Here is a 27062-nt window from a genome sequence, read left to right as displayed (position 1 = left end):
GAGAAAAACAAGCAATGGAGAAAGGATTCCCTGTCTAATAAATGTATTGGGAAAACTTGCAAACCTTGTGCAGAAAGCTGAAACCAGACCCATTCCTTACACCTTATACAAAAATTAACTCCAGATGGAGTAAATATTTAAACATAAGACCTAACACCATAAAAACCCTAGAAGAAAACATAGGCAAAGCCATTCGGGACATAGGCATACGTGAGGACTTCATGACTAAAACAGCAAAAGCAATGGCAACAAAAGCCAAAGTAGACAAACGGGATCTAATTAAACATAAGAGCTTCTGCACAGCAAAATAAAAAATAAAAAACTATCATTAGAGTGAATCAGCAACCAACAGAATGAGAAAAAGGTTTTGTAATCTACCCATCTGGCACAAGGCTAATATCCAGAATCTACGAAGAACTTAAACAAATTTACAGGATAAAAACCCCCATCAAAAAGTGGGCAAAGGATATGAACAGACACTTTTCAAAAGAAGACATTTATGTCAACAAACATGAAAAAATGCTCATCATCATTTTTCCAAAAGAAGACGTTTATGCAGTCAACAAACATATGAAAAATGGTCATTAGAGAAATGCAAATCAAAATCACATTGAGATACCATCTCACACCAGTTAGAATGGCAATCATTAAAAAAACTGAAGACAACAGATGCTGGAAAGGATGTGGAGAAAGAGAACACTTTTACACTGTTGGTGGGAGTGTAAATTAGTTCAACTATTGTGGAAGACAGTATGTCAATTCCTCAAGGATCTAGGAATAGAAATTCCATTTGAACCAGCAGTCTCATTACTGGGTATATATTCAAAGGATTATAAATCGTTCTATTATAGAGACATATGCACACGTATGTTCATTGTGGCACTATTTACAATAGCAAAGACTTGGAACAAACCCAAATGCCCATCAATGATAGACTGGATAAAGAAAACGTGGCACATATACACCATGGAATACTATGCAGCCATGAAAAAGGGTGAGTTTGTGTCCTTTGCAGGGACATGAATGAATCTGGAAACCATCATTCTCAGCAAACTGACACAAGAACAGAAAACCAAACACCTTACGTTCTCACTCATAAGTGGGTGTTGAACAATGAGAACACATGGATACAGGGAGGGGAACATCACACACTGGCACCTGTTTGGCGGGTGGGAGAGCTAGGGGAGGGATAGCAGGGGGTGGGGGTTTGGGGAGGGATACCATTAGGAGAAATACCTAATGTAGATGACAGGGGGATGGATGCAGCAAACCACCATGGCATGTGTATACCTATGTAATAATCCTGCATGATCTGCACATGTACCCCTGAACTTAAAGTATAATAAAAAGCAAAAGTGGAACCCAACCACGTTTCCTATCTTAGTGCTATAATTCTACTCTAAGCCACCATCATCTCACTTCTGGGCTATTGTATTTATTTCCTAGGGCTTCCATAACAAAGTATCACACACTGGGAGATTTGAACCATGAAAGTCTATTGCATATGGTTCTGGAGGCTAGAAGTTTAGGATCAAGGTACTGGCAGGGTTCCTTCCTTCTGAGTGCTGAGAGAGAGAACACCTGTTGCCTAGATCCCGGTGGTTTCCTGGCAAATTTTGGTATTCCTTGGCCTTTAGAAGCAGGACCCTGATCTCCACTTTCCTCTTTACATAGTGTTTTCCTTGTGTGCCTGTCAGTGTTATATTGGATATGGATTAGTCTTAGTGGATTAGAGCCCATCCAGATGAGGTCATTTTCGCTTGATTACCTCCATAAAGTTTCTGTTTCCTAATAAAGTCATATTATAATATACTAGGAGTTAGAACATCAACGTATAGATTTTAGAGGGACACAACACATCCATAATGACTACTAAAACAGTTTCCTATTCGGCCTTTTTTTTTTTTTTTGACTACTCTCTTGTTCCCTTATTACTTATTATCCACACAGTGAGATAGTGAACTTTCTAAAATGTAAATCACACCATGTCACTCCCTGGCTTAAAATCCTCCACTGGCTTCCCATTGTAACCAGAATAAAATCTTCTCATTGGAGCCTATTAAGATCTAGTCCTACTGCTTTGACTGCATCTCCTTCCAGTTTCCCATCACTCACTGGACTCCAAACATACCAGCTTTCATTCAGCTCCTGAAATCCTCCAAGCTCATTCCTGCCTCAGGATCTTTGTACTTGCTGTTTCTGCAGTTTGTAATACTTTCATAGAGTCGTAAAACTACTTCCTTTTCATTGTTCAAGTCTCAATTTGAGTGCACTTTCTCAGAGACCTTCCCTAACCAACTTAGCCAAAGTGATTGCCCTGTCAAATCTTCTATCACATTGCTATAGTTTTTTACTTTTAAGTGCCTGAAATAATCTTGTTTTTGCACTTTTTATGTTTACTATTTAGTTTAGTGGAATGAAAACTCTATGAAGACATGAACTCCATTTGCCTTCCTCACTCTTGAGTTTTTATTTCTTTCAGCATGGCATACAGCAGTCACTCAATAAATATTTGTTACATGACAAGTCAGCCTCCTCTTGGTGTTTCTTAATAATCTTATCTGTAGTCATTTCAGTATGTAGGGCTGTAATTTGTCTGAAACTAGAAATGTTAATACATGTACAGAGGGTCAGTGTTCTCTCACCAGCTCCTCCCATGCCTTGGACCACACATAAATTCACCATTTCCAATGTATGAAGCACCTGTATGTTTTCATCATATAGATGAATTGTCTGAGTATTGTCTGAAGATTATTCTCCTTGAATATAGAAATTGGAGGTAAAGGGCTGGGCGCCGTAGCTCACGACTGTAATCCCAGCACTTTGGGAGGCTGAGGCCGGTGGATCACCCGAGGTCAGGAGTCTGAGACCAGACTGGCCAACATGGTGAAACCTCATCTCTACTAAAAATACAAAAAATTAGCTTGGCATGGTGAGGGGTGCCTGTAATCCCAATTACTCTGGAGGCTGAGGCAGGAGAATTTTTTGAACCCGGGAGGCGGAGGTGGTTGCAGTGAGCCAAGATCATGCCATTGCACTCCAGTCTAGGTAACAAGAGCAAAGCTCTGTCTCAAAAAAAAAAAAAAAGGAAATTGGAGGTAAAGTCAGCTTCAAATGGTTCTGCTTTGTCTTAGTTATCTGCTACAGAGAGCAATTTTTTTTTCTTTTCTTGTTCTATTTTACACATCATTTTGCAAGAAGCCATTTTTAATTTATCCTACTTTGTTACTTTTTAGACAAAGCTCTGCTCATTTAATAAGTAAGACTTTCAGACAATTACTTTGATTTCATGCCATTCTTTTATCAAAACTCTGAGGTTTGTTTTCTTTTTTTTTTGAGAGGGAGTCTTGCTCTGTTTTTTTTTTTTTTTTTGAGAGGGAGTCCTGCTCTGTCCTCTGTTGCTCAGGCTGGTCTTGGCTCACTGCAACCTCTGCCTCCCAGGTTCAAGCAATTCTCATGCCTTAGCCTCCCAAGTTGCTGGGACTACAGGCACGTGCCACCATACCTGGCTAATTTTTGTGTTTTTAATAGAGACAGGGTGTCATTATGTTGGCCAGGCTGGTCTCGAACTCCTGACTTCATGATCTGTCCTCCATGGCCTCCCAAAGTGCTAGGATTACAAGGCATGAACCACCGCGCTCAGCCTGCTCTGAGATCTTTCTGTAGTCACATTTAATGTTCAAATGATTCTTCATTTTCTTATGTACTGCAATTATTGTGATGTTAGTATCAGAATTTGGTGCTTAAACACTCCCAGTTTTGTTGAGCTGTACTTACTTTAAGAATCTCTAGACATATTACATTAGCTTTTTCCCCCTAAAACTTTCTGAAACCTGATTCTTGAAGGTCTAGAATATGAGTTTGACTAGACCCTTCTCTTGCCCTTTTTTGGAACCCGGCATAATAGAATTTTTCATTTCCTATAATTTTATCACTAGTGGCTAGCTTCCTATCATATTTGACAGATATACATTCAGGAAAGAGAACACATCTTCCTGCTATCTTATCACTCACCAGTGTCTCCATCCATCCTACATGTGTTCCCTCCTGTGCCCAATACTTAAATCCTGTTTTGATGCCTGTGGACCCTTCTCTTTGTTTCAGAGAAGTTCAGTTGTAAGGGTGGGGTGTAGGGGGTTCAAAGGACCAGCAATTTAGTCTGTTTTCATCACTTGCTGTCTGTGTGACTTCAGATGAGTCACTCATCTCCTCTGAGTCATTGATTTCTCTTCTCTAAAGTGGAATAATGAATCTCTATTTACATCTCACAGTTGGTATGAGGATCATTTCGAATAAAGTGTGTAGAAACACTTGGGAAACTATTGAAATTGTATACTAATGAGACATCCAGGCTGCCAATCTAGTTTGCTTATTGTATCCATTTTTAAATTTTTAGTCAGCATGTAAAATCACAGATAATTGGCATAAAATCCAGAGCTTTGGCTTTCCTTAGGCAATTGGAAGGTCAGGTTTCACTGGGCATTCCAATGTAAAAATAATTTTCTGGAGCTGAGAGGCGGATGGCCCTCAGATTGGCAGGGCTTGTGATGTAATACAATCTTTACTTACAGAATTTCTTCCATATTCCAAAAAAATGAAAGGAGGGACTCCGCCTTAACTCATTTTATGAGGCCAGCATCATCCTGATATCAAAACCTGGCAGATATACAACAAAAGAAGAAAACTTCAGGCTGTTATCCCTGATGAACATTGATGCAGAAATCCTCAATAAAATACTGGCAAACCAAATCCAGCAGCACATCAAAAGCTTATCCACCACGATCAAGTCAGCTTCATCCCTGGGATGCAATGCTGGTTCAACATAAAAAGAACTAGACAAAAACCACATGATTATCTCAATAGACACAGAAAAGACCTTTGATAAAATTCAACATCTGTTCATATTAAAAACTCTCAATAAACTAGGTATTGAAGGAACATCCCTCAAATAATGAGAGCCATTTATGACAAACCCACAGCCAATATCATGCTGAATAAGCAAAAGCTGGAAGCATTCCCCTTGGAAACCAGCACAAGACAAGGATGCTCTCTCTTACCACTCCTATTCAACATAGTATTGGAAGTTTTGGCCAGGGCAATCAGCCAAGAGAAAGAAAGAAAGAATATTCAAATAGGAAGAGAGGAAGTCAAATTATCTTTGTTTGCAAATGACATGATCTTATATTTAGAAAACCCCATTGTCATAACCCAAAAGCTTCTTAAACTGCTAAGCAAATCTGGCAAAGTCTCAGGATACAAAATCAATGTGCAAAAATTGCTAGGATTTTTATACACCAACAACAGCCAAGCACAGAGCCAACTCCCGTTCACAATTGCTACAAAGAAAATAAAATACCTAAGAATACAGCTAACGAGGGAAGTGAAGACCTCTTCAAGGAGAACTATAAGCCACTGCTCAAGGAATTCAGAGAGGACACAAACAAATGGAAAAACACTCCATGTTCATTGATAGAAGAATCAATATTGTGAAAATAGCCATACTGCTCAAAGTAATTTATAGATTCAATGCTATTCCCATTAAACTACCATTGACATTCTTCACAGAATTAGAAAAAACTATTTTAAAATTCATATGAAACCAAAAAAGAGCCCATATAGCCAAGACAATCCTAAGCAAAAAGAACAAAGCTGGAGGCATCATCCTACCCAACTTTAAACTATACTATAAGACTACAGTAACCAAAATGGCATGGTACCGATACAAGAACAGACACATAGACAAATGGAACAGAATAGAGAACCCAGAAATAAGGCCACACACCTACAACCATCTGATCTTCAACAAACATGACAAAAACAAGCAATGGGGAAAAGACTCCCTATTTAATAAATGGTGGTGGAAGAACTGGCTATCCATGTGCAAAAAATTAGAAACTGGACCCCTTCATTACACCTTATACAAAAATTAACTCAAGATGGATTAAAGACTTAAATGTAAAACCCAAAGCTATAAAAACCCTAGAAGAAAACCTAGGAAATGCTATTCAGGACATAGGCACGGGAAAAGATTACATGACAAAAACACTGAAAGCAATGGCAACAAAAGCAAAAATTGACAAATGGGATCTAATTAAAGAGTTTCTGCACAGCAAAAGAAGGGCTCTCATCAGATTGAATAGACAACCTACAGAATGAGAAAACATAATTGCAATTTATTTATCTGACAAAGGTTTAGTATCTAGAGTCTATAACGAACTTAAACAAATTTCCAAGAAAAAAACCCACTAAAAAGTGGGCAAAGGACATGAACAGACACTTCTCAAAAGAAGACATTCACGTGGTCAACAAACATATGAAAAAAAGCTCAATATCACTGATTGTTAGAGAAATGTAAATCAAAACCACAATGAGATAGCATTTCATGCCAGTCAGAATGGCAATTATTAAAAAGCTAAGAAACAACAGATGCTGGTGAGATTGTGGAGAAAAAGGGATACTTTTACACCATTGGTGGGAATGTAAATTAGTTCAACCAGTGTGGAAGACAGTGTGGCGGTTCCTCAAGATCTAGAAGCAGGAATACCATTTGACCCAGCAATCCCATTACTGGGTATCTACCCAAAGGAATATAAGTCATTCTGTTATAAAGATACATGCATGCAGCCTGGGCACTGTGGCTCATGCCTGTAATCCCAGCACTTTGGGAGGCCAAGGTGAGCAAATCACAAGATCAGGAGTTTGAGACCAGCCTGGTCAACATAGTGAAACCCCATCTCTACTAACAATACAAAAATTAGCCCGGCATGGTGGTACACACCTGTACTCCTAGCTACTCGCGAGGCTGAGACAGGAGAATCACTTGAACCCAGGAAGCGGAGGTTGTGATGAGCCAAGATATGACTGCAGTGAGATTCCATCTCAAAAAAAAACCACACACATGCATGCGTATGTTCATTGCAGTACCATTCACAATAGTAATGACATAGAGTAAACCCAAATGCCCACAAATGATAGACTGGATAAAGAAAATGTGGTATGTATACACCATGGACTATGCAGCCATAATGGAATAAGATCATGTCCCTTGCAGGGACATGGATGAAGCTGGAAGCCTTATCCTCAGCAAACTAACACAGGAACAGAAATCCAAATACCACATGTTCTCACTGACAAGTAGGAGCTGAATGATGAAAACACATGGACACATGGCAGGGAACAACACACACTGGGGCCTATTGGGGCTGGGATTGGGGTGAGGAAGAGCATCAGAGAGAATAACTAATGGATGCTGGACTTAATACCTAGGTTATGGGTTGTTCTGTGCAGCAAACCCCCGTGGCACATGTTTACCTATATAACAAACCTGCACTTCCTACACATGTACCATGGAACTTAAAATAAAAGTTGAAGAAAAAAAAAAACCATTCACCTTGTCTGTTACAGACAATTCTTTTAAAATACCAAGGATAGCCGGGCACGGTGGCTCACGCCTGTAATCCCAGTACTTTGGAAGGCCAAGGTGGGTGGATCACCTGAGATCAGGAGTTCGAGACCAGACTGGCCAACATAGTGAAACCCTGTTTCTATTAAAAATACAAAATATTAGCCAGGCGTGGTGGCAGGTGCCTATAATCCCAGCTACTCAGGAGTCTGAGGCAGGAGAATTGCTTGAAGCAGAGAGGTAGGGGTTGCAGTGAGCTGAGATCGTGCCATTGCACTTCAGCCTGGATGAAGAGTGAAACTCCATCTCAAAAAATAAATCAATAAATAAAAATAAAATATCAAAGACAGAGCACAATATTAAAAGTAAGAGTTTCCTAAGATTTGTGGAACACAGTGATGCTATAGTGTAATATTTCTTTATTTATTACAGATTTGGTAACCTGCAAATGATCTCCAAATCACTACTTAGCTATGCTATTTCTGGAGTAAGTCTTGTAAAACAGAGAAATTTCTATCATAGGTGCTAATTTTAATATTAACATATTAAACAGGAAAAAATATTAAATATAAGATATTCTAAGCAAACTCAGAGAGAGTGAGAGAAGGGAAATTTTTCACTCCTAAGAAAAGACAAAGATAAAAATCTTTAAATTTGTCTAGCTGAATTGAGTGGAAAAACTTGATGTCTAAACTACAGCTGAGTGTGGCAAATTGGAAACCAAAGGGACTGATTATTGCCTCCAGAGACATTGTGCCTGCAATTCTGTATAAATTTTTCTAGATGCTATAGTGTATCCGACATATGCTGAGTTTTTTTTTTCTAGAGTTAATAATCGAAGAATTGTAAGTTGAAATCATACAAGCTATAAAGTTGTCTATAAAGTACATTCATTATTAAAACAATAGTGTAAATGTGAAGCAAATTAGACATGAAAGCAAGTGTGATTTCAAGGAATAAAATACTATCCACAGTGAGAACAAAGAAGAACAAGGTGTTTTAAGATCTTCCTCAGCTGTTTTCCCTGGGATTGGTGGATTCTCACCAGGCTTCCCCCTGGGATTGGTGGATTCTCACCTGGCTTCCCCCTGGGATTGGTGGATTTTCACCTTGCTTCCCCCTGGGATTGGTGAATTCTCACCTGGCTTCACCCTGGGATTGGTGGATTCTCACCTGACTTCACCCTGGGATTGGTGGCTTCTCACCTGACTTCACCCTAGGATTGGTGGCTTCTCACCTGGCTTCTCCCTGGGATTGGTGGATTCTCACCTGGCTTCTCCCTGGGATTGGTGGATTCTCACCTGGCTTCCCCCTGGGATTGGCGGATTCTCACCTGGCTTCACCTTGGCCTGCTTCCTTCCTGTCACACCCTGAAGTTCTTTGCACAAACTTCTTTCAGGATGTGCCAGCTCTCCTTGCTGCTGCTTTGAGGCTTGACAGCCAAATAGCAAGTAATTCCCTTTAAACTGGAGATTTTCAGCTGCTATACTTGGCTTTCTTTTCTTGGTAGCCTAATTTAACTTTTTTTTTTTTTTGAGACAAAATTTTACTCTTATCACCCAGGCTGGAGTGCAATGACACAATCTCGGCTCACTGCAACGTCCGCCTCCTGGGTTCAAGCAATTCTCATGCCTCAGCTTCCTGAGTAGCTGGGATTACAGGTGCCAACCACCACACTCAGTTAATTTTTATATTTTTAGTAGAAATGGGATTTTGCTGTGTTGGCCAGTTTTGAACTCCTGACTTCAGGTGAGCTGCCCACCTTAGCTTCCCAAAGTGCTGGGATTACAGGTGTGAACCACTGAACACAGCCATAATTTAACTCTTTTTACTAAAAAAGTCATATGATCAGAGTTTGTTTCCATGTGTTTCTCCAATGGTACTTTCTTCTTGTCTTTTTTTTTATTTTTTTGGGATGGAGTCTCACTCTGTGGCCCAGGCTGGAGTCCAATGGTGCCATCTTGGCTCACTACAACCTCTGCCCTCCAGGTTCAAGTGATTCTCCTGACTTAGCCTTCCGTATAGCTGGGACTATAGGCACACACCACCACACCCAGCTAATTCGTACTTTTGAACCGATACTAAACTCATGTGGCAATCATGTAGCCTGAAATTGTCCTCCTTCTTTTTGCTTCTACCATGTATGTACAACTCCTTCACTCTAGGAAACTCTTTCAAACAATAGGTTGGGTTATTTCCTGTTTTGCTTTTGGTTTCTGCCATACCTGGGTGCTGGTGGGGAAGACATTAAAAGAGACAACCCTTCCCTGTTAGATTGAACGGGTTTTCTCCATTTTAGCAAAGCAATACTATCATGCTGAGCTGGCAGCCTCCTACCTGGCAGCCAGCAGAGCTCCGGCTTGATTTTTTTTTCTTTGTAGTAGCTATTGTTTTTGTTGTAGCATATGATAAGCATGAACCAACTTACTTAACCAGTCTGGGCCTCGGTTTTCCCATTAATAAAATAAAGAAGTTTCGCCAGATAATTGCTATGAATTCTGCTAACTGGAAAATTCTGATTCCAAACCAGCTGTGTCTTTATAAAATGACATTTCAAATAAAGAATATGGTTCTCGGCCGGGCACTTGTAATCTCAGCAGTTTGGAGGCCGAGGTGGGTGGATCACGGGGTCAAGAGATCAAGACCATTCTGGTCAACATGGTGAAACCTCATCTCTACTAAAAATACAAAAAATTAGCTGGGCATGGTGGCACGTGCCTATAATCCCGGCTACTCAGGAGGCTGAGGCAGGAGAATTGCCTGAACCCAGGAGGCGGAGGTTGCGGTGAGCCGAGATTGCGCCATTGCACTCCAGCCTGGGTAACAAGAGCGAAACTCTGACTCAAAAAAAAAAAAAAAAAAAAAGAATATGTTTCTCTTGGTGTAAAAATATTTATATGATATTTGCATTTCATATGGCTAGCCTCACTTTTGAGCCATTTACCATCATATATGTATTCCTCTTTCTTAGTCTTGGCTTTTTCTTCTTCTTTTTCACTTTTCCTCTTGCTTCTCTCTCTTCTTCATAGCTTTTCATTATCTTGCTCATTCTGTGAAGCAAGTAACTAACCCTGCCGGCCTTTAAAACTGAACAAGTTTTATGTTAAAGACTAGCCCCACTGGGCGTGGTGGCTCACGCCTGTAATCCCAGCACTCTGGGAGGCCAAGGTGGGGGAGGATCACGAGGTCAAGAGATCAAGACCATCCTGGCTAACATGGTGAAACCTTGTCTCTACTAAAAATACAAAAGTTAACCAGGCGTGGTGCAGGTGCCTGTAGTCCCAGCTACTCGGGAGGCTGAGGCAGGAGAATTGCTTGAACCCGGGAGGCAGAGGTTGCAGTGAGCCGAGATTGCACCACTGCACTCCAGCCTGGCAGCTGGCGACAGAGTGAGACTCTCGTCTCAAAAAAAAAAAAAAAAAGACTAGCCCCATTCAGGAATCACGAGCTATGCTTTCTACAAGAATAATACTTATTTACTAATCACTCAGGTTATTATATAAATGCCTCGTATATGAATACATTGAGAGGTGGGCATGAAAGTAGCCATTATTTACCTAAATAAAATGTTTAAAAATTACATGTGAATTTTACAAGATAAACTAGAGTTTAAGATGCCAGTAGCTCTTGAATTATTATTTTAGGAGAGAGAATGCTGCAGTTTGGAAAGTGGTGCTTGGCATCAACAATCTGGACCATCCATCAGTGTTCATGCAGATACGCTTTGTGAAGACCATCATCCTGCATCCTCGCTACAGTCGAGCAGTGGTGGACTATGACATCAGCATCGTTGAGCTAAGTGAAGACATCAATGAGACTGGCTATGTTCGGCCTGTCTGCTTGCCCAGCCCAAAGCAGTGGCTAGAGCCTGACACGTACTGCTACATCACAGGCTGGGGCCACATGGGCAACAAAAGTAAGCCATTGTATTAGTCCATTCTCATGCTGCTATAAGCACATACCTGAGACTGGGTAATTTATAGAGGAAAGAGGTTTACTTGACTCACATTTCTGCAGGGCTGGGGAGGCCTCAGGAAACTTACGATCGTGGCAGAAGGGGATGCAAACATGTCCTTCTTCACATGGCAGCAGCAAGGGGAACTACTAAGAAAAAGGGGGGAAAAGCCCCTTATAAAACCATCAGACCACATGAGAACTCACTCACTATTATGAGAACAGCATGAGGGTAACCAACCCTGTGTTTTAATTACCTCCCACCTTGATCGCTCCCATGACATGTGGGGATTATGGGAAATAAGATTCAAGATGAGATTTGGGTGGGAACACAGCAAAACTGTATCAGCCAGGATCTTCAGGAGCCTAAGAAACACTGTGTTTATTTGGCCATAATTTCCCATTTTCTCTTACAAAAAGATAGCCACAAATGGTAAATACTTGGCGATGTGTCATACTTCCTCTGCTGTGCAAATCATAGACGTTAATAATGAACCATGGCATTTAAAACTGCCAAGTTGAGTTGCAACCTCAAAAATCCCTCTCCACACCTCAGAATCTCTCTCCAGGAAGCTACTATCAATGTTTTGGGAGCTTCCTTGCTTCAGGAGGAGACCTGTCAGTGAACTGTGCTTTGGACTGTCTCTATCTGCCTGCAGATAGCCCAAATCATTGGTAGAGACAGTTGCTGGGATTCTCTGCATTCAAGCTGCATGACCATATTTCCAATTCTATGTTATGATTTGGTCTTATCAACATCTGTAGCACAACCTATAAGTCCTTCAAGAAAGCATATTGATTTGCTATTTGCCTATATAAATTGATTTAAATTGTTTGGCTCTGTAGATGACTTAAACATATAAAGCACATAGAAATTAAAAAATTTGTACTATGTACTTACTCTCAAACCCTACAATGGACCCTTTCATTCAGTTTGACCTATTTAAAATTTAGAATAAGAATTGAATCAATGAGACTTTATAAAAAAAACTAAGTGCTGCCTACTCTGACCATATCTAGTATAATGCCATGGCTTTCAAGAATGATAATGTATATTGGCATTCTGGTACCGGCCTTGGAAATTGTATATTTGAAGGATTTTTTTTTTACTTAAAATTTAGTCAGATAAATTTTGAGCTGAGTTGAGCTTCTTGTCTATTTCATCAATTAAAGAATGGAAAGGAAAAGTCAACGGCAGAAGTCAATGACTTTTTCAAAAAAAATTCACATGTAACAATTTTGAAGGCAATGTTAGACATGCTGTCACCACTCCTATGCATCTGTTTTTTTTTTTCAAAGCTATGACTAATTAATACTGTAATTTAAGAGAAGAATATGCTTTATATTGTTTCTGCTTATATTCCTCCTACAATATCCATATTAAATTCAGAGAAATAGTGCAACATAATGCACACCCCACACATGTAGCATAGCATGAATTGAGCTCAGGAGTTTGAGACCAGCCTGGGCAACATGGTGGAATTCTGTCTCTACCAAAAAAAAAATTAGCGTGGAGTGGTGGTGTGTGCCTGTAGTCCCAGCTACTTGGGAGGCTGAGGCAGGAAGATTTCTTGTGCCTGGAAGTTCTAAGCTGCAGTGAACCAAGACTGCACCACTGCCTGGGTGACAGAATGAAACCCTGTCTAAAAAAAAAAAGAGCAAAGGTCTGCTGAATTCAGTCAGAAAGATCTGATTGATCTGACTATACCACTTTCAAGCTTACTATAAAATGGAAAAAAATAGCAACTGCCTTACTCACAGGATTTTTGTAAAGATGAAAGGCAATGAGACCCACTAGTGCTCAATAAATGTTAGCTATTGTTCTTATTCTTTTGACAACCTATTAAACTTCTACTGTCTGCATCCATTGATTTTTCTAAAAATGACTCTTTCTTCCAATAAGGTACCCAGTGATGCTTCATCATCACTGTTTAAAAGAAGAACAGTGTGTATAATTTTGCAGAATGGCTAAACAGCAAAAGATTCATGCTGTCTTCCTTCGAGAAATCCTTTGTCATTCTTCAAGAACTTTCAAACAAGACAGAATTCACATATTCTCTCTGTAATACCAAGGGATGGCTTTGTGCTTTTCGACATCTCTCTGTCATATCCTCTAAGATTAGAGGTTCTTACATCAAGTAATGGCTGCTGGGGCACATGCTGAGACATACTATTTTCATCAAGAATAGAACAACTCTTCCCTATTAGATTGAACAAGTTTTCTCTACTTTAGCAGAGCAGGATCATCATGCTGAGCTGACGTTGAGCTGGCAGCCTCCTACCTGGCAGCCAGCAGAGCTCTGGCTTGATTTTTTTTTTCTTTGTAGTAGCTATTGTTTTTGTTGTAGCATATGATAAGCATGAACCAACTTACTTAACCAGTCTAGGCCTCGATTTTCCCATTAATAAAATAAAGAAGTTTCACTAGATAATTGCTATGAATACTGCTAACTGGAAAATTCTGATTCCAAACCAGCTGTGTCTTTATAAAATGACATTTCAAATAAAGAATATGATTCTCTTGGTATAAAAATATTTATATGATATTTGCATTTCATATGGTTAGCCTCACTTTTGAGCCATTTACCATGATATATGTATTCTTCTTTCTTCTTTCAATTCAGTGCCTTTTAAGCTGCAAGAGGGAGAGGTCCGCATTATTTCTCTGGAACAGTGTCAGTCCTACTTTGACATGAAGACGATCACCACTCGGATGATTTGTGCTGGCTATGAGTCTGGCACAGTTGATTCATGCATGGTAAGTTGCTTTCTGGTTACCAAGGAGATTCAGTTCAGCAATGACTTCAGTGGATTCCTATAAACTCATTATCACTCAAATATGGCCCTTTGGAAACATGTTTTGAAAATCGTTTGTTGCCAAATGTTTAATTATTAACAGCACATTTTCCTGCAGCGGGTAAACGAGCATTCCCTCTAATTACACCCATCCTCTTTATTCAGGGTACCTTCTACTGCCTCGTCTACTTTATGGGGCACATCATCCTTGGTCAGCAACAGGAGAAAAATAATTATTCCTGTTCATCTCATTCAACCACTTTAGTGGGTAGGTTAAATGAGGTTCTAAGAGGAGCTAGTAGTGACCACGGCTTCCACCTGGCTGCCCCAGGAAGCAGGGCAGGCACCAGAGGACATTGTCAGCCATTAGGGTGATGGCATTAAGGCGTACATCAACACCCAACGTCCAGGGTGTGAGACAGGACTGCCTTTGTCTCAGGGGTCATCACACTGGTGGTGTCGCCACTTGAATGATATGTGCTCACTTGATCGCCAGTATGTCCTCAAATATCACTGAACTCAACCTTTAGATATGCAGGATTCATGGCCATAAGAGTTTGTAGAACATATTAACGTAATAGTGTAGAGATGTGTTTTTATTTAAACTTAATAGACACTCATCGAACATTATACTGGACTGGCTCCCAGGAAAGGATGGAAAAGTGCAAGTGCTCAAATAAGCTTATAACAAAAACTGGGGACGACAGTTATTGTACTATGCTGCTGTGAAGCACCTTTGTTATTTTACTACTTTGGAGTAAATTGCCCCCTACAGTTTAGTAATGAAGAAAAGATACAATAATGCTCTTAAACACTAATTCAACGTAAATAAATTATATTTTTGAGGATCCATTTTAGAATGGAAAAATCAGGGTATTGAAAATGGCCCTGTGGTGATTCCTTAGACAGTTGTCGTGGGGAAGAGGGAGGCAGACAGCTCTCTTGGCGTTTTGCTGAGACCACCCTCCTTTCTGCCTCATGGTCTCAAGTCATCCTGATGAGGCGGGTGGTGGTAAAGGAATCCCTCCCTTCTGTACAGGAGGACCAGGTTTGATTTTTCAGGCCCAGAATAAAGTGTTGTAGGAGGCAGCATGATGTGGGCATGGGGCACAGGATTGGAAGCCTGAAAGATCTGGGTTGGAGCTCATCTCTGTCAGTAAGACCACTATAACCCGGGGAAGTTATCTAACCTCTCTAGATAGCTTTCTCATGAATAAAATGGGGCTAATTCTGTCCATTTTCCAGGGTGTTTTGAGGACTAACTGAGTTAATGTATCTTTGAAAGCCCTTATCTTTCACATATCTGTGTATGATATCTGGCACATACTTAGACGTCCAATGAATAGTAATCACACCAATATTCACATCTATCAGTTTCTATCAGTTTAGTGCTTATTATGCATCAGGCTGTTTGCAAAATACTTTCTGCTAACTCATTTAATTATCATAATCAACCCATATGGAGGTGTCTTTATTTTCCCTAAACAGATCAAGAATACAAGAGGTTAAGTAATTTGCCCCAGATCAGCCAGCATGAAGGTGGTAGAGGGAGGATATGAAACCAGGCAGTCTGGCAGCAATGATTAATATAAATATATTTCTCCCTTTCTCCAATGTCATTTGTAGGCTTACCAAAAACTAGCACCTCTTGGCACATATTCAAGATCATCTCTTGGCCATTGCTAATGGAGGGGAAGGGAGGTGATTCCTTGACAGAGACCTCAAGGCCCACAGACACAGGCACAGGCATGTTCTTAAAATGACGCCTAATAAGAACCAGGTCTTGCCAACTTCTTTGGTAGTGAGAGTTCAGTGGTGTGGGGATATTAAATACATACCAGATATTCTCTAACACAACTGCAGGTAGAAAACAAAACAAACAAGACTTACTTTTTATTGGATCAGAAACAAATTTTTCTACTTAAACCTCTATTGAATGACAAATATTATTTTCCTTAATTGTATCAACAGAACATAATGAAGTGTAGGTTCCTCTTGACAATCTAGAAATCAATATTGAAGCCAAATGTAAATGTTGGCTTCAAGCCCAATATGACAAAGAGGACCAAAAGAACAGACTAGATCAATTGTGTCTTTAGCTGCAGTCTCCCTTTCATTCTGAGTTCTTGCTTTTCACCTTTTGTTTTGCACCTAATGGAACGCCTACCTGACTCACTGAGCCTAACTCAAAACCCACATCTCAGGAAGACATTTTTTATCGTCTCCACCTGGAAGTCATCACTCATTCCTTTGAACTCCTCTTTCTAGCCATTAGATTTTGCTTTCATGTGACCCTTGTTACCCAAGCCAACTTTTGGCTGCTCTGGGACCAAAACAGTGCCTTATTCGTTTGTTTATACCCAGCACAGAACTTTGTAAAGAGTAGATGCTAAATAATTATTTTATTAAATGTCTGATCTGGAAGTGAAAATGTGCTGACATTCTAAACACGTTCCATTTTAATCACCCTCTGACATAATAGTTCCACTTCAGTAACCAAGTGTCTTATTTATTTTATGTAAGGAGATATCAAGAATATTTCGAAATATCCCTAGGAATATGAAATTTGTGAAAACAATTTGTAAAATGTTTCCAGGAATTTTTTCATTTTTGTATATGTATTACATACATGTAACAAGAAAATTTTGCTTTTTTTAAAAAAAAAAAAATTCAATTAGGGTCTCAGCAGAAAAATTTATTCAGGTTCTTGCAAATTCTGTGCTTATGATTTTGGCTTAGGGCATTTGAAAGTTACAAATTTAAAGATCTCCACTTACACAAAAAGATACAGCACAATCAAAATTTTAATTTCTCTTTCTTTTTTGTTTTGAGACAGAATTTCACTCTGTCTCCTAGGCTGGAGTGCAGTGGCAAGATCTCAGCTCACTACAACCTCCGCCTCCCAGGTTCAAGTGATTCTCCTGCCTCAGCCTTCAGAGTAGCTGGGATTACAGGTTTCCACCACCAGACTCGGCTGATTTTTGTATTTTAAGTAGAGACGGGGCTTCAGCATGTTGACCAGGTTGGTCTGGAACTGCTGACCTCAAGCGATCTGCCTGCCACAGCCTCCCAAAGTGCTGGGATTACAGGCGTGAGCCACCGTGTTGGGCCAAATTTCCCTTTCATAGCAATAATATTAATTAACATTCCTAAGAAGCAGGGTAGCCTACTAGTTACAGAGTTTGAGTCCTGTTACCAGACTGCCTGGATTAAAATCCAGCTTCTTCCAATGAACAAGTTATTTAACCTGTGCTTCAGTTTCATCATCTCCAAAACAGATATTATTACAATAAATAATATAAACCATTAGGTATTTTGTAAAGATTAAATGAGCTAATACATGGAAAATGTTTAGAAGAGCATCAAGAAACATTATTCCTATTTTCTTCAACAATACCAAGTAGGAAAACCATAGATATGCTTCTAAGTTTGAAAGTCTTGTAGGTCAAAGAATATTTGTAACCTTCTACAATAAATTCACATATTTACTTTTTTATTTTCCATGGTATCAACTCCTCTCTTTTCAGGCAGTGCAGAACACCTTTCTTTTCAGATGTAGCAAACATTACTATCTCTAATCCCATAGCATTTTATCATTAACTATATTTGGGGGATATAGTTAATAAAATGCTGGGGGAATATAGTTAATGATAAAATTAACTGGAATCCTTAAATATCAAGAATGAAAATCCCTATATATATGAAATAAAATATAGGTTATTAATGAAAATATTCATTATAAATAATTTTAAGTGGTCTCAATTTTTATTCAACTATGCCAAATCAAAAAATCCTAAGAACTATTAAGAAGTGAGATGAGGAACCCCAAATTGTGTTATACTTAATGCATTTATTCACAAAACAAGAATTTTAAAAATGGGTATTTTAGAATATATTTGTAGTACTGTGTGTGTGGGGGAATCTTTATTCCATTTTGGGTACTTTCCACAGTTATAAGATAAATCAAGCTTAAAGAATGAGGTCAATTTTGAGATAATTAGTTCTGGTACTTTTTAAAAACTTTATGACATATTTTTGTAAGTGCAGAAAATGGCTGAAAAAATCTTTTAATTTCCTAGTGGAAAAAAATATAATTTCTTTCTAAGCTACTCCATCCTTTTAATGATCAGAGTTTAAGATATTTATTTGAAACTTCCATTTTTACAGTGGAAAGCACAACTCCTCCACAGGCAGACAAGGAAAGCTTTGTTGAAATTTTCCAAGTTGGTTAATGGACACACATTAAGGCTCTGAAATACCAGTTACTAACTCCTATCACTACTCATTGCAGGGCGACAGTGGTGGGCCTCTTGTTTGTGAGCACCCTGGAGGACAGTGGACATTATTTGGATTAACTTCATGGGGCTCTGTCTGCTTTTCCAAAGTCCTGGGGCCTGGAGTTTATAGTAATGTATCATATTTCATCGAATGGATCAAAAGACAGATATACATCCAGACCTTTCTCCTAAAGTAATTATAAGGATGATCAGAGACTTTTGCCAGCTACACAAACAGAAAATGGTCTTCTTGACTGTAAAGAGCTTTCTGCAGAGAGCTGTACAGAAGCACTTTTCATGGACAGAATTGCTCAACCATGTACTGCAAATTTGCATGTTTGTTTTGGACTAATGTTCTTCAACTTATTTTTTCACCTTCATTTTTCTCTTATTTCAAGCTCAATGAAAGGCTTTACAAAAAATAACGCAGAGCAGACTTTGTTCTTTTGCCAGGCCTAACCATGACTGTAGCACAAAATTATCAACTCTAGAGAGATTTAAAATCATGCAGGTGCTACAATAACAGGTTATGGAATGTTCTCTTTTATACTATCACAAAAAAGATATAGAGATTTAGGCTGATTAATTATCTCTGCCGGTTTTTGTTTCTCAAGCTCAGTAGCATAGTGGTAAATTTCACTGTTAACATTGGAAACTTGCTTTTGATTTATTAAAAGCCAAGATAATTTACATGTTTAAAGTATTTACTATTACTCTTCTAACGTTTGCATAATTCTGAGAACTGATAAAAGACAGCAATCAAAGACCAATGTTATCCATATAGGTAGCAAGACATATTGAATGCAAAGTTCTTTAGAGATCAGTATTAACACTTGCATTATAGAACCCCCATTCTGGATGTATATCAAGCTTATAATTTTATAGAAGAGTTTTTATAGAACTTTCCCCATAGCTGGGTTTGTTCAGTGTATATCAGTTGGCTGATTGAGACTGCAACAACTAGGTTGATATTTATGGGCAATACTTTGTTTTACTTATATGGCAAAGAACTGGATAGAAGCTTTGCAAAGGAGAATTTAGATGAGAGATGCAATTTTTGAAAAAGAAAATTAAATTGCATCTCTCACTCAATTAAATATTTTTCAGTTTTCTTGCATTCATCTGTGCCAACAAGGTCATAAAAACTATATTTTAAAGCACCGTAAAACTTTGCATGGAGTAAAACATTTTGTAACTTTCCTCAAAAGATGTTTAATATCTGGTTTCTTCTCAATGGTAATTGAAATTATAGAGATGATTTTAAGCACTAGGACACTTTATGCAAATCAATTTCTGAAGCAATTAGTGGTTAAAAGTATTTTTCCCACCAAAAATCTTTAAAACACAAATCTTCACATATACCTGACTTAATTAGTCAGGCATCCATTTCGCCTTTTAAACAACTAGGATTCCCTACTAACCTCCACCAGCAACCTGGACTGCCTCAGCATTCCAGATAGATATATCAGCAATTTTACACATGTATTTTTTTAACTTTTCTATGTGTAAACATATATGAAATTCAAAAAGTTGTTTTAATAATTTCCATATTATTCATCTCCTGCCTTGCAGTTTGTATAAACCTAAGGAGAGTGTGAAATCTAGCAACTGAATTGTGGTCACAATCGTATGAAAGTTCAAGAACATATATCAGTTTCGTTATAGTTGTAGGTACATTCTTAATGTATCAACTTTTAGCCTTGCTCAACTTAGTTTCAGTGAAATATACATATTATACTTATTTTAAATAATTCTTAATACAAATAAAATGGTCTAATCACTTTTTTTTAATGGATATGGGTAGCAAGTCCTAGGAAATTATTTCTGTCTCTATAACAGCGTGCTGGCACCCTGTTTGCCAATCATAATTCACCTCCCTTATATCTCACTCTCACAGGTATGTGCACGTTTATTTTAGAGGACCGATGGCTCCTTGATTGGTCTGAAATTAGAGGTTGCTAATAGTCTCAAATTGCCCACTGAGTGTTCAGTGAGAACTTTAGTCCTGGTAAGGGCGCAGAGATCTTTAACATCTAGGGTATATTTCAGGAACCCAATACAATTATTTTATAAATCTTTTGTAATAAGGTTATATCCCAAATACATATACTATTAATCAATTTTCTTTATCTACTGAGAGCAATGATATAATACTTGGTCCCCCCAAATTTGGTGAAATACACACCACCAGATCACATCAGCTTGGGTAACTTTATTATATAAAAGAGTATTGACTTGTAAATGTCACCCTTTATAAAGCTTCATACAGATTCCAACCTCCTTAGCCTAAGGTCCAGATGTGTTTCAGAATTCAAAATTTTCAATTTTTAAAAAGAAATACAGTTTAGCACTCAGTAATGAAATATATTAATATTTTTGTAGCAAAGTATGTGACGATTACATTAAGTAAAGTATGTAAATAGCCTTATAATTTGTTCAGGACATTGAATTTATGCCTAATTTAAGAAAAATATTTCAGTTTTCAGAGGTTTGGAGATTTTGGAATTGTGGACTGTGACCCCATAATATTAACACTCAGTATTTTTCCTCTATTCATGTGTACAGATAATTGGCATTCTGAAAATTGATCTTTTTTCTTAGTGTTTTTAGCTCATTCTTTGTCCTCAGAGTCTAACCTTTTTATTTACAAGTGAACATATCTCTAAATTATTGTTTATCAGAAGATGACAATCTCAAGAAATGAATGCCAGCTGCTATGAGGATAATAAATGATATGACATCAGTGATTTTCCATATAAGAAAAGGCAAAAGCAATATACTGGTAAAAGGCATGCTTCGTGACTTTCCTTCTAAGTTCTGGTACTATTTACAGTTGGATTTGGCAAATGTTTACAAGAGTGATGACAGTTTTTCAGTATACATGATTTATGAAACAGTTTATTTAAAAAAAAAGTCATAAGAAAGCAGAAAGTAACTTCCATTAGCTATGTAGATTTTGAAAGTTCTAGAAATCAGCTTATGTAAAAGACTGTTTACAATAATAATAGAAAGCTACAAAAATGTCAGACCAGAATAGTTGGCAGAAGGTAGAAAACTATAAACCCTGAGAATAACAGTCATTGAGAAGACCTTGATGCAGATATCGCATATGAGCATGGAGACTCAGGAAGGAAATTCTAGATGATTGGTGGCTGACAACTTTCATATACAATAAATAGAGATACGATTTCAAAAGAACTTCAACAGGAATATATGCTCTTATAACAGCACCTGTCCTTACTTAGTATAAAGTAGTTTCTTTGTTACAACTAAAGCCAGCATACATGATTTGCAATAGCAGTAAACTTGCTGTAGACATTCCTGTCCTCAAATGTATTTTAAAACCAAATTTTTCTAAGAACCTCACAGAAACCTCCAGAGAACAACTTGTATTATTTTCAGTTTATATCTCTTATTTTAGAGGCTCCAACACCTGAAAAGTCTCATGGTATTGTAAAAAACTATGAACCTTCAAGAGGTCTCTGGAAGATTGTTTTGAAATTGATTGTATCACTTTGATTAGGCTATTGTCAGTTTTAGAACACAGGAAATTGCCCAATGGGCCACAGGCAGAGCTGATGTCTGCCTGACCTATGGCTTCAGTTTCCTAATTGACAACATCTATACAGAGGCAGATCTCATAAAAGGTATTCTCCTGACTGGAAGCTGAGAGAGGAATGCATTCCTGATCCCTCATGAAACCCTAGAATCCCTCTTTCCCCTTTCCAGTGAAGGCTCCACCTCAGGAAAACACTGAAATGAGCAGAGAGGTATGCCTACATCTTCAGTCAGAAGACTAAAAGCATCTTCCCATAGGAAATAAAAAGCTATTAATAGTCACTAACTGTATTTTAAGCAGTACAAGTATACCTTATTTTAGGTACCTTGTTGTTTAAAAGGCTCTTGGGACTTTACCTGTAAATTAACCATCTACAACGCTTTTTCCATATTTCCTCTGAGTCCTAACCAATTCATCTAAAAACTACTTTTTCCTTAATTAAAAAATTCAGATTGGAGCCTGCTCATTTTTTTCTTTTTCTTTTTTCTTTTTTTTTGAGATGGAGTCTTACTCTGTAGCCCAGGCTGGAATGCAGTGGCGTGATCTCGGCTCATTGCAACCTCCGCCTCCGGGGGCCTGGTTCAAGCAATTCTCCTGCCTCAGCCTCCCTAGTAGCTGGGATTACAGGTGTGCACCACCATGCCCAGCTAATTTTTGTATTTTTACTAGAGATGGGGTTTCACCAAGTTGGCAAGGCTGGTCTTGAACTCCTGACCTTGTGATCCACCAGCCTCAGCCTCCCAAAGTACTGGGATTACAACAGGCGTGAGCCACTGCACCTGGCTAGAACCTGCCCATTTAAAGCACTTCCCTAGAATATAAGATCTCCTAGTAAAATAAATATATCTCAAATGACTCCCCTTGAAAATATTTGAATTTCTAAAAGAATGAAAATGCTTTTACAAAATCCAAAATGTTTTATAAAAGCATTTGGTTCTGTTTAATTCTTAAACTCTGTCTAGGTCAAACTCTAGCCCTCTATTACAAATGCATATACAAACATACAATAATGATCATCATCACGTCAGGTTTCCAAGCCTTGTCCCTTATGGAAAATTCTTGCTTGGAGAGATACCTTTTCAAAATCCCTCTTCCAACCTTGAAAGAATACTTGCAATTCCAAGGAGGGTATCTGGCTTTCTTAACCTTTGGAGGGTCCAGCCATCTCAAAGGCCTTAGTTTCAGAGCAGCCTTGATCTAAAGCAGTTTCACACAGAGATAAGTTTCCTTGCTCAATAGCACACGAAGTTGCTGACTTCATCGCAAATACAGCAGAAGAGTCAGGCATGGGTCTTCTTCCTGACTTGCCAGCTGATTTGTTAGCATTCTTTGATGTCACTCGATTTATCTTTCCAGCCCCTCTCCACTTCTTGAGAGCTTCAGTCCTCTCCTCTGGAGTTAGTCTGTCAAAGTGCTTAGCTCTCAGAATTGGAGATGGAAACAGGGATCCCTGAAGAACTCTGTATACAAACCTAGGTGACAAGGGACATCACCAGAATTAAATTCACCTCAAATGCATTACGGAAACCCCAAAATACTAACCAATTAAAAAAATAAAAGGGTCTGGTGGCCACTTGGCTCCTGATAAAAGTGGGAGGGTAACTGAACTCTAATATAAAATGGAGATAAAACAATATTGAATAAATTAACATTTGCAAAGCAATTAGAAAACAGTAATTACCATATAAGTGTTTATTAAAAAACAAAAATCAGTAAACTATAAAGTAGAGATATAAATAGTTGCTACATAGGCTTGTTAGGTTAATTGAGACAATACAGGCAGAGGGTTGACACATAGTAAGTGTTAAAAATGTTATCTATTTGTACTAGTTTCCTATGGCTATTGTATGTAACAAGGTACCACAAACATGTCCCTTCCTAGACTAAGCTGTATTTCTTCTGGTATAACATTCTCAAAAAAATCTTGTGACTCTATTATGTATGTCATTGGGATTCATGCCACTAGATAAGAGGAGCCACCCCGGATCTTTCCTGTATAACTTCATCTCTTTTCCTGGTTACTGCTGCAATGGTTGAGGAGATCCAGGAATCACATACCTAATCTCTTCAGCACTAGCAGAATCCAACTATGCTCTCATAATTCTCTCCAGAGCATACTCCTAACAGTCAATCTCCTAATTTTAGCAACTTTTACAATCTGGATAGACTGAGAATTTCCTAAACCAAGTTCCTTGTGGCTTAGCAGTTTTCCCTTCAGTCTCTTTCCTCTCACATTTTACTATAAGCAGTAAGAGTAAATCAGGACATACCTTCAACACTTTACTTAGAAACCTCCTCAGCCAAATATCCAAGTTCATTGCTTACAAATTCTGCTTTCCATATTTCTGTAGAATACAATTCAGCTAAGTTTTCTGCCATTATTTGAAAGATCCACTTCCCTCAAATTGCCAAAGCATGTTTCTCACTTTCTTCCAAGTCCTCATCAGTGCACTTGAGCATTCATATTTCTAGCAACTTTCTGTGTATGATGATATATGTATTTTCTATGTCTGATGATACAGGCTTTGTCTGACTTCTTCATTTTCTTCTGAAACTTCACCAGCAGTAACTTAATTTTTCAGTAATGCAAGATTGTTTAAATATTATAAAAGCAATTAATATAATTTACTACACTAACGGTATAAAAAAGAAAATCTTATCTCAGTGGATACACGAATTTACGTATTTTTTAAATGTGAAATAGGGAATGGAATGGAACTTCTTTAATCTGGTTAATAGTATAGTAATAAAATTCTACATAAAACATCATAACTAATAGGGAAATATGGAAACCTTTCCTTCTGGGATCAGAAACAAGACAAGCTTTCCTAGCCAGGTCAATAAGAAAAATCAAGTGCCTAAGTATTGGAAAGAAAGAAATATACTGGTCATTAGTTGCTAATGGCATTACTGTCTATGTAGAAAATCTAAAAAAAAATTGAAACTAATAAGTAAACGTAGCTATCAAGATCACTGGTTACAACTTTAATGTCAATATTTCTACCAAGAACCTGTGTAAGGAAGTCTAGGAGGATTTTTCTATTATTTGCCTCAAAATTCATCCTGCCTCTGTCCATTATCCAATTTCAAAGCCACTTCCACAGTTTTAGGCATTTGTTATAGCAGAAAACTATTCTGGGTACCAAAATCTGTATTAGTTTCCTATGGTTGCTGTAACAAGTTATTATAAACTTGGTAGCTTAGAAGAACAAAAATTATTCTCTAAATATTCTCAAAGCAAAAAATTATGAAATTAGCTTCACTGAGCCAAAATCAAGGTATTGGAAGGGCCATGCTCCCTCTGGAACCTCTAGGAGACAATCTATTCCTTGCCTCTTCCAGCTTCTGGTGGCTTCTGACATTTCTTGGCTTGTGGCTAAGGAATCTCTGACCCCATAATCAAAATGCCTTCTCCTCTTCTTTGTCAAATCTCCCTCTGCCTCTTTCTTATAAGGACACTTGTGGTTACATTTAGGATCCATGTGGATAATTTAGAGTAATCTCTCCTTCTCAAGATACATAATGTAATAACATGCAAAGTACTTTCCTTGCCACATAAGATAACATTTATAGGTTACAGGGATTAGGACATGGAAATCTTTTAGGGAGTCATATTTTAGCTTACCACAATAGTATTAGAACAATACTGGTAAGGCCCAGAATTTTTAAAGCTAAAACCTTAAAGTAATCGTTTTTTTCAGAAATTCTGTAAGTTCATCCTGTCAGTTTTTAATCTGGAAGCTGGCAATAGCAGTGAGCATTATAGAAGTATCTTAGTTTCACAGTGATATTGTTATGTATAAGTAACATTGAGTAACTCAGATGGGTTTTCTTATGCATTTCTAGAAGAGACATTCATCAGCAAAAAAAAAAAAAAGCGTTGTGGCCATTGTGCCATATGATACAGCTACAGATCAGAGAGGGCAAACTTTTTCTGTAAAGGGCCAGATAGTAATGTTTTAGGCATTGCAAGTCAGACAATCTTTGTTGGAACTATTCAATTCTGCTGTTGTATTGCAAAAGCAGTCATGGATCATATGTAAGTAAGTGACTATGGCTATGTTCTAACAAAGCTTTATTTACAAAATCAGACAGTAGCCAAATTTGGCCTGTTTGCCACAGTTTATTGACGCTGTTATAGAATAATGTGAACTCACCATTAAAACTCATTTATGTTTAAAAATAGCAGAACAATTATTTGTTATAATCTTTCCAGCTAAGCAGATTTTGTGAAACTGCAAAGATGATGCATTCTGAGTTCCAAAAATCTATATATTAAAAATCCAGGTATTCTTCTGAGTCATTTCTATCCCATACAATATTATAAATCAGATTAAACTAGAATGGGGGGGGGATAAATGAACTCAGATAAGACAGGAGAGTTGAAAGTGTTCAGTGTTTACAGATTGTAGCAAAGACTGCTACCTGTCCCTCAATACACATTCTCCCCTTCTAGCCTCTAGAAACCCCGAGATTTTAGCCACTCAGTTACAATGTACATTCATAGGTTCATGCTACTACAAGAAAAACAAACAAAAATGCAAAAACAAAGCTGCTTTCCCTCTACTTTCCCATTCCTGTATACAGGGACAAGCAGGGTTGGGGATCAGCTGGTGAGTCATCTTCAGTCATGCAGATGAGGGCTGCTATGGTTGGAATGTTTACTCCCTCCAAAACTCATGATGAAATTTAGCAGCCATTTTTACAATATTAAGAGATAGGACCTTTAAGAGGTCATGAGGTTGAGCCCTCATGAGTGAGATTAATCTCATTATAAAAGGGAAAGTTAGGCCCCTTTTGCCTCTTTGCCCTTCCATTATCTGAAGGTGCAGTGTTCAAGGTGCCATCTTGGAATTAGAATTGTCAAATCTTCTGGTGCCTTGATGTTAGACTTTTCAGCCTCCAAAACCGTGAGCCAATTAATTTCTGTTTATAACTTACCTGTTGTATAGCATTGTAGCAGCACAAAATGGGCCCAAACAAGGGCCTGACCCTTGGGAGACAGCAAAGTGAAAAGATAGAGGAAAGGATTTAGGTCCTTAGAAAATCCTGTGAAGCAAAGCTACCCTATCCC

At 38.2% G+C, this 27062-nt stretch overlaps 2 protein-coding genes across 11 annotated transcripts in view; one reads left to right on the top strand and one right to left on the bottom strand.

Annotated features, from left to right (window-relative positions):
* The window catches only part of CORIN (corin, serine peptidase), a 289036-nt gene that overhangs the window by 234695 nt on the left and 27279 nt on the right, over positions 1-27062 (top strand). For 5 of the 7 annotated variants that reach the window (XM_064366846.1, XM_012441078.3, XM_064366840.1 and 2 more), the window contains 3 exons: positions 11047-11318; positions 13981-14114; positions 18444-22841. In XM_064366846.1, coding sequence (XP_064222916.1) covers positions 11047-11318; positions 13981-14114; positions 18444-18626 — 589 coding nt within the window. In that variant the 3' untranslated portion in view covers positions 18627-22841. Of the gene's footprint in view, positions 1-11046; positions 11319-13980; positions 14115-18443; positions 22842-27062 lie in introns of those variants that run through there. The other 2 variants (XM_064366854.1, XR_010338930.1) reach the window with 2 other exon arrangements.
* Positions 20627-27062, bottom strand: part of ATP10D (ATPase phospholipid transporting 10D (putative)) — a 105056-nt gene continuing 98620 nt past the window's right edge. For 2 of the 4 annotated variants that reach the window (XM_064366813.1, XM_064366822.1), the window contains one exon: positions 20627-23460. In XM_064366813.1, coding sequence (XP_064222883.1) covers positions 23130-23460 — 331 coding nt within the window. In that variant the 3' untranslated portion in view covers positions 20627-23129. Of the gene's footprint in view, positions 26982-27062 lie in introns of all 4 variants that reach the window. The other 2 variants (XR_010338915.1, XM_064366825.1) reach the window with 2 other exon arrangements.

This window comes from Aotus nancymaae, unplaced genomic scaffold (genome assembly GCF_030222135.1).
Source record: "Aotus nancymaae isolate 86718 unplaced genomic scaffold, 86718_ANA_hifiasm-v0.15.2.pri h1tg000006l, whole genome shotgun sequence".
Lineage (NCBI taxonomy): Eukaryota > Metazoa > Chordata > Mammalia > Primates > Aotidae > Aotus > Aotus nancymaae.
The sequence above is the reverse complement of the archived record's forward strand: the minus strand, read 5'-3'. Positions and strand labels throughout refer to the sequence as shown.